Raw genomic sequence first — 8,134 nt, 5'->3', positions numbered from 1 at the left:
GGAAGAAGAATCAATTTCATTATGAAGCGAATTTTAATACCTACCTATAGTTACGTTATTCAGATATATGTATTATACGTACTTACTTAGTTGCAAAGTTTACGAGACTACCCGCATTTTGTAAATTCACTCATTACTGAAAAATTTATTTTTGACACATAAATCAATGATTATTATACGAGTAACATTCAGGGCTGACCAGCATGACACACGGCCGCCGGTCGTCCTGATAGTTCTGACCGGGAAATGGCGCAAGGTAGGTTTTTGTAAATTAGTCACCACGTAAATAAATACGACAAAATTTGATAAAAAATATATTATGTGTATTTTTAACAATAAATAAAATTAAAGTAGCCTAAGACTTATAACCATTTTCATATATTTTCTCAAAAACCATGTATTGGTAGGCAATACCGACTTAAATCTAAATGTAAAATAAGTACTTAGATTTGGTTATTATCTTCAGTTAAATTAGTACTTACTAATTATACAATACACAGTTTAATAATTAGCTAATCCAAACTCAGCAGAAGACTTACAAATTCATTATAATATACCTAGGTGCTAAAATGTTTAGTTTCATCACACTACAAAATGTCTATCATCCGGAGTTAATCAAGTTCAAGTTTCCTGAAGGACCCCTCGACTCCAAAGAGTTCCGACGGGTTGGTGGGCTTCCCTGGCCTCTTGGACTCCACGGAGACCTGCCTGCTCTGGTCCAGGAACCAGTCGCGGTAGCTCTCAGTCTTCGCCTTCCAATGATCTGTGGGCAATAGAATCGGTTGGATCAATCGATCGATACGATCATCATATTCAAAACGGTAAACGCACAACGCGAATACTGCCAAGCGTTAAAAGCAGAAGTTTATTGCTGAATAAACTCTAAAGTATGAAGATATAATTATGTCGTATGCCTACCTACTACTCATATACGGGATAGACTGATGACTGAGATAATTTTGGTTTTTCTTTTGTGAATTTCGAACTTTTCAATAATGCGTTTTGTGCCGCCGAAACGAGATAAAATTGTTTGTGATGCTAATGACATTTTTAAACTGTCAGTCTTCTTACTCTTGTAGAATAGCAGTGTTGAGTGCATAGAACAACGCGGACTCGGGTGTACCCTCGGGAAGCGTCATAGCGATCTTTCTTGATACAAAAAAGTCTGCCAATTTTTGCGGGGGGAAATTTTACCGTTTACCATGATTATGTCTCATGAGACATATCATTATGAGTTTTAATTCCCAGCAATAAGGGTTACGTGAAGTGACATTTAATAATGAATACAGTGTCTGCATTTTTCTTGCCAATGGATGTAACAATTATCGATAAGTGTTATCGATGAATCCGAGAACATGGGTTAGAAATACTAATTTCAAATTAATTAGGTATAGTTAAATAAATTTAATTAGGAATGATTAATAAACGAAATCACCCGCTTTTCGCTGTACATTTATACTCACGTGATAGGTATCGAGCCGTATCGCCGTTTTTGAATGAGTACAATGCACTGAAGTTGTCGAGTAAGTGGGCAACTCGACGGTCAGATGCTTTCAAGCCGCCCCTTCGGGCGGCCTCTAACTAGGCTTAACGACTGCTGCCGAAGCAGCAACCGGGACCCACGGCTTAACGTCCCGTCCGAAGCACGGAAGCGTCCAGAAAAGAACCATTTGAAATCGGTAACTCATGCTGTACTTACCAATGGCTGACCGTGTCAGTTGTTGCTTAACCTCAGTGATCAGTTACGATTACTGAAGCCAATTCGACTACGGACGCCTCCCAACTATGACCTTTTTTTGTCGATCGGTACATCACTATTGCATTTTTTTGACATTGGTTGCTAGGAAACAGCTAATAACAATAAACCATGACCAAATCTGTGATCAAATCCGGAATCCGGATATTCTATGAATTGAAGCTGTCATTTTAGTATGTAAACAAATCATTTTCTATGAAACGAACGCTTTGCCAACTAGATTGAGTCTAGTGAAAATTGAGACTGCAACTAGTTTTTAATATAAATCGGTGGGCCTTTCTGGCCTACCACCCCGCCAGAGGGGAACGTCTGCCTATTTCGTCTCCAGACCATTCATACTCAATGGTTGAGTGAAATAAATTATAGTAGGTACTTCACCTATTAGTTCTTGCAGCGATCCATCTTCACCTCCGTACTCTGTCGGTAGTATGGACTTGGGTATACTTTTATACATTTCTTTGTAATTCTGATTGTGAACTTGAATCTGGAAATAAAATAGGGTAGCAATAAAACGAGTGACTGTAAATTACAGTTCTAAGTGTCAAAATTAATTAATTTGGGTTATAGAATTACTAAGTGAGCGACTGACTGCGAGTGACGAGAAATCAACAGAACAACAACTTACAAACATTAATTTGAGTTACTTAAAATACAAAATGAGCAGCTTCATAATATTTGAGCGACCTAATATTTGTTTGAGTGTCAACGTTACGTCCTGCATTTTTTTCAATATTTGGCAAATGTATTTTTTATACTGAGCGGCATTTTATCTTAAATGAAGTGTTTCGAATACAAAAACCACTTTGAAAAATACACTAATGAGCAGATGATACTCTGCGTATAATGAGCTCACATTTAAAAAATAAAAATAATATGAAATAACTATTTGAAGAAACACTATTCTATTAGTTGAGAAATTTTATTATTGATATATAAGGGTAATTAAATAAAACAATGTACTCCGTAAAATTAAAGTAATATGCATGCATTTATTTCAATCAAATAAACAAAAAATAAAATAAGACGCTTCAGTCAACTAAAAAAAACTTCTTATTAATAGTAAGAAACATTGATAGGTATAAGTAGCCCTACTACAACTCACCTGGCTGCAACGATTCGTCACCCGCCCCCATTCGAATCCGCGCGCATTTAAAAATCTGTAGTTTTAATTAAAAAAGCGTATCAAAATAAAAAACATAAGCCCTCAAATAGAATATCAGTAACCAATAATCATTAATAAAGCAGCATAAAAAACTTTGCTCAAAGTGAACTTTTTAGTAGTTCGATAGTATAACCTCACTTAGAAAAATCGAATCTATCTTAATATTGAAGTTGCCCTCTCTGTATTTCCAGTCGCTCACTTAGTAATTCCAGTCGCTCACTTAGTAATTAAGTCGCTCGGATAAAATTTTAATATCTGAAATGGATATATCACAATCCACTTTTTGTAAGCTCGTTCTGGATTTTATTATAAATCAATATTCGTCGTCAGTTTAGTTAATTTTTCGCTTACTCAAATTCATACCGCTCAAGTTATTAAAACAATATGTCATCATCAGTCGCAAAGTTTTTTTTTGTTCGCTCGTTTTATAATTCCCCAATAAAATATAGAAAAGAGCAAATATATTTATTATCGGTGTGATTCATATTATTGATATGAACGTCCATATGTCTACTTATGAAATAAAATGAAAAAAAAATAAGCACATATTCTCATTAAACTCACCCGTTTCCTCATCTTCTCTCCAACCAGCATTTTGAAGAGTTTGTAAGCTGCCTCGAACCCAGCCGGCGTGTTCAGGATGTGGTTTCCGCGCTGTCTCACCGGTAGAGCCTTCTCGAAGCACAACACTGCCTTCTTGGCCAGAGCTGGAGTCCATTGGCTGATGAGGTTCATACCGACGCCTTTTAAGTCTACTATTACCTCCTGGAATGACAAATTAGAGGTTTATATTGTGAATTATTGTGTGAAAGCTAAATATCGCATCCAGTGGCGTGCTTTGGGAGAGGGCTACTGCGTACGTCCAGCAGTGGACTGCTATGGGCTGATGATGATGATTGTGAGAAACGGCTGGTATAGAATCGGGTTATATTATAAATCTCTTCAGAGACTCTTAAACTACATTGTGTGCTACGATGCATAATGGTTAACAAGACTATACTATAGGCAAATTCGTGATGCTAGGTGTGGAAGCACCATACAACTTTTCAGAAAAACCCTCCCAAAGAAGACGCAAGTCCTGCAGTGGATTTGTGGTTTGTCTGTGTATGAACGGCTCGATACAACTTTTCAGCAGAACACTCCCTAAGAACACTGTTCTGGAGTGGATTTGTGGGTTGTCTGTGTATGAACGGCTGTGTCTACAACAGTCCACATACCTCGCCTGACACATTGAGGTGGTCGTCCTCAATCATCAGTATCTCTGTGATCATGAGGGATGCCTTGATGACGTCAGCAAGGTGGAAGCGCGCCGGGTCGAGCACGCCGAGCCTCAGAATACTGACTCGCGGCGCGTCGTCGCAAGCGCAGTTACGCACTGGGAGGAACGCCCTGGAATTACGCCAAAATGGTGGTAAATGTAGCCAATTTTTGGTAGAGGTTGAGAGGAAATGTTTTGAGTTCTCTTGGACACAGCTAAGCACATATAAAGGTCGCCATTGTTACATGGCTACAATGACATGGATGTGTTAATTATTATGATGATCACTAATGTTGACCATTACTAATTCGCAAAACATGCTTGAAAGATATTTTTTTTAACGATAATGCCACCTGTTCAATATGGTGCGTTAAACAGATCTTTTGCCATTTTATAGCATCTTTTAAACTTTTCAATATTGTAGGGAAGCCATAAATTCTCTATGTTATGCATTTAGCCAATGAATCGCACTTGGTAGTAAAAGTTAAGTAAATGGTTACTCATTACAAAGGAACAAAGTATACTATAGATTCACGTAACATATAAATGTAGCTACCGAACTATGCTACCGAACCGACTACAATTTGCGTGTTGTCACTAAGCGAGCATGCTGATTCACCACACATAACTGTACTTCCCTGCCATGCCTATTATCAGATTACTGTGTAGGTCCTATAATACATAGTTAAACTATAAGTGACAAATAAAATAGCGTAAAGTGGAAAAGAAAAAATACGTATCTGCTGTTTTTCTATTCTCTGAAATGCGGACTAAATAGAATTTTGATTTTCAGACCATGGAAACTACCTTGTTATAAAAAAAATATATGTATAGGTATTATGTAAAAAAATTGCGGTGGTAGCTTTTGGGTAAGCGCCCGCTTCACACGCCAGAGATGCGGGTTCGAATCCCGGCGCTGACATGTACCAATGAGTTCTTTTAACTTAAGTCCAATGTATACCATCGCTCTTACGGTGAAGGAAAAACATCGTGAGGAAACCTGCATATCTAGATTTAGCACATCTAGATTATGTGAACCCACCAACCCGCAGTGGACCAGCGTGATGGGAAATGGTCCGAGGTTAGGAAGGCAGTTTAGACATTGGGGATATGCACAAAGGTTCCATTCGAGAGAGCCAGGTGCAGGTACCTACACCCTCACTGAGAATAGAATAGAATAGAATCTGTAAAAATTATAGTTACCCTATTTTAAGAATTTCTTGCAGTTTAGGGCTCATTGGATCTCTGTCGGCAAAGAATTCTGGTACAATGGCTTTTAAAGTGTATGACATGTCTAGTTTTTCTTTGGTCCTCTCCAAGCTGAATTTGCAGCCCCGCAAAAATGCTAATAACCATTGATCCGCTGAAAAATAATCATATTTTTAAATATATAATGGTGTTAAAATGTGTCTCGTGGCGCCATCTATGGACTACTGCATCAACTGAAACGTAGACCACAGTAGCATCGTGCCGTAACTGTCACGTAAAATACTATGCAATGCTACGAGAGTGTACGGTACGTTTACGAGATAACGCATTAGTTGGTTTTAAAAACCACAGATGGCAGTAATTAAAGTTCTTAAATAATGATCTTTTTTGTTGGCACTTACTTGGTTCTATATTTTCTAAATGCGGTTGTTGTTTTATCCATTCCCTTAGGGAAGTTATATCAGATGGCACCCTCTTGGGTTCTTCATTGATATCCTTCACTGCCCGCTTCTGCAGAGCCGGCGACAACTCCCGTACTGGCATATTGGCACAAACTAAGATCGCTCACTGAAAAGTTACAAAGAAAGAATCGAGTTGGAATTTGATTATTATAGACAATAATTGTAGGAGACTAATCTATGCAGAAATATTGTATTTTATTTCCACCGTCGAACTTAAAATAATCAAGATTCAAAAACGAACTACAGTGGTATTATTCGCTATCATAACAATATAAGTACTTAGGTAATAATAATTAGTGACCTACCTAATAATTGATATGATCAATCGATATTGAGTTTCAAAAACTTAATCAGTTTTAGTTATGTTATCGCTTACTCGGTACTCGTATTGCAGTTATTTGATAGTGAGCAATATTACTTGGGTACTTTACCTATGTTACCATATTTTGTTCTAATTCCAATACAGATTCTATATAATACAGGGTGTTTGGTAGTTTATTTCTATCAAGCAATAATACATTTTTCCACTGCCAATGCCAGACATAGACGAATATGAATTTATTAACGCTATTTTCGTACTTACATAAAGATAGAAAACCTGTGGTTAATCAAGACAAATGCAAATAAAGATAGACATAATCCTCTAAGTAGTTTGTAGTGTCTGTACCATCCTGATAACTCCGCTATGAAAAGGTCGACAAATCTGATTGTATATTGTAGGGCTACCCCTACCCCTAAGCATCTTAGAAGATATCGCTAAATGGTATGATAATTAAAGTATTTACACCATGAAAATATATGTATTTTTTCATAATTACGGTTCAAGGTTATCGTACTAGAGTTAAGTAAGTACCAAGAATAACGTACTATTGTACTTGTTATTCTATGGTAAGTACACCTACTAGACCAATTCTGTAGTTGTTAACTAACATAAACAGCCTAAAACATAAATTACTTTTGTTATATTTATTTTATTTGAAATGCTACAAAATTTCATATTGTCACAACAAAACCCAAACACTAGACGATAAACAATAACAAAAGGATTTACTCACAACCAAAGAAGCCTTAAAATGATTTCACCGCATAAAACTTGATATTTTTGCAATAGATCGGCATCGGCAATCACATAACTTGTAGCACTTACAACGATATATTTCTATAGTAGTAAGTGCATTTGCATTAACACAACAACTATAATATACAACACATACGTTGCTAATAGTAATTGGCAGTGAGGTTAGAAGGCTAGGTGCCTTGCAACTCGCGAGCTAGACTGATAAGATAAAGAAACACTAACTAGCGAACCCCACAACTGTTGCCGACTTCATGCATTAGATAAAATTTATAAACCATATGTTTCACCTTCTACATACGAGTTTTATCTTTCGATACAGGTCGAATATGGTTCATTTTCAACCGTTCTGCATATATTTTTTGACAGTTTGCGAATTTGGTGAACCGGTTTAGCTCTTTAGCAGACGCTAGACGCTTTCAATTTCATTATTCGTGTATGGCTTGCGTAAACACAGCGTCTTTTTGAATAAGTAAACAACTTTCATTTTCGAATTAGTCTTAGATCTGGATTACACATCATCCTTTGGTCGAAGTACTACTGGGCGAACTTGGTATCATAAATTCACCACCCTCATCCATTGTGTTAACTCATTTATGTACGGTCAGTTTTATAAGCACATATAGGTACACTTTTGCACATTTTTAAAAGAACCGACCGTATTGTATTAATTAAAAACGGCGCGGTTTATAAGTTTGACAAGGTACAAAAGTGAATATAGCTACATTATGAAGCTGAATGTTACCGATATTTTTTCCAGTATATGGTAATATTTTAGGTCACGAAGTTTCACTGCTGCACGTGCAAATTTCTACCTCGTCATAATACTTAGAACTGATGTTTTTATATAGCATCAGATAAACCAACGTCGTCGTTTAGGCAACATAAATATATATCTTATCATATCTTTACTGCGATCTTAGTTTTTAGTGACGGATTATCTTTAACAGTCAATTATTATTGTTTTATTTGAGTTCTGCAAACCGCTAAATATGGCTAAAGGAATAACATAACAGCCTTCAGAAACCTTTTTTGTTATGCTGGGTCCACATTTTTATCTTTTCTCGTAGATATCCGTAGGGCTGCTGGTGATTTGAATCTTGATACACGATGTCATCTTTCATATGGGGATGACCAATCCCAGCTTACTTACTTTATTTTTCGTAATCATAAAAGCAACTTCAGAAATACTTTACCTATGTGCGTCCTTCTC

The 8,134-nt window shown here is 36.6% G+C and overlaps 1 protein-coding gene across 1 annotated transcript; it reads right to left on the bottom strand.

Moving 5' to 3' along the window:
- Nucleotides 1–301: 301 nt before the first annotated feature.
- Nucleotides 302–7,074, bottom strand: LOC105398379 (retinol-binding protein pinta). Its single transcript, XM_011570464.3, has 7 exons — nt 6,902–7,074; nt 5,787–5,952; nt 5,380–5,539; nt 4,136–4,307; nt 3,483–3,683; nt 2,135–2,240; nt 302–763 (listed from the first exon to the last, which is right to left on the bottom strand). The coding sequence occupies exons 2-7, from the start codon at nt 5,926–5,928 to the stop codon at nt 612–614; spliced, it is 933 nt and encodes a 310-aa protein (XP_011568766.3). The 5' UTR covers nt 5,929–5,952; nt 6,902–7,074; the 3' UTR covers nt 302–611.
- Between the last annotated feature and the right edge of the window lie 1,060 nt (nt 7,075–8,134).

This window comes from Plutella xylostella, chromosome 4, assembly GCF_932276165.1.
Source record: "Plutella xylostella chromosome 4, ilPluXylo3.1, whole genome shotgun sequence".
In the NCBI taxonomy this organism is placed as follows: domain Eukaryota; kingdom Metazoa; phylum Arthropoda; class Insecta; order Lepidoptera; family Plutellidae; genus Plutella; species Plutella xylostella.
The sequence above is the reverse complement of the archived record's forward strand: the minus strand, read 5'-3'. Positions and strand labels throughout refer to the sequence as shown.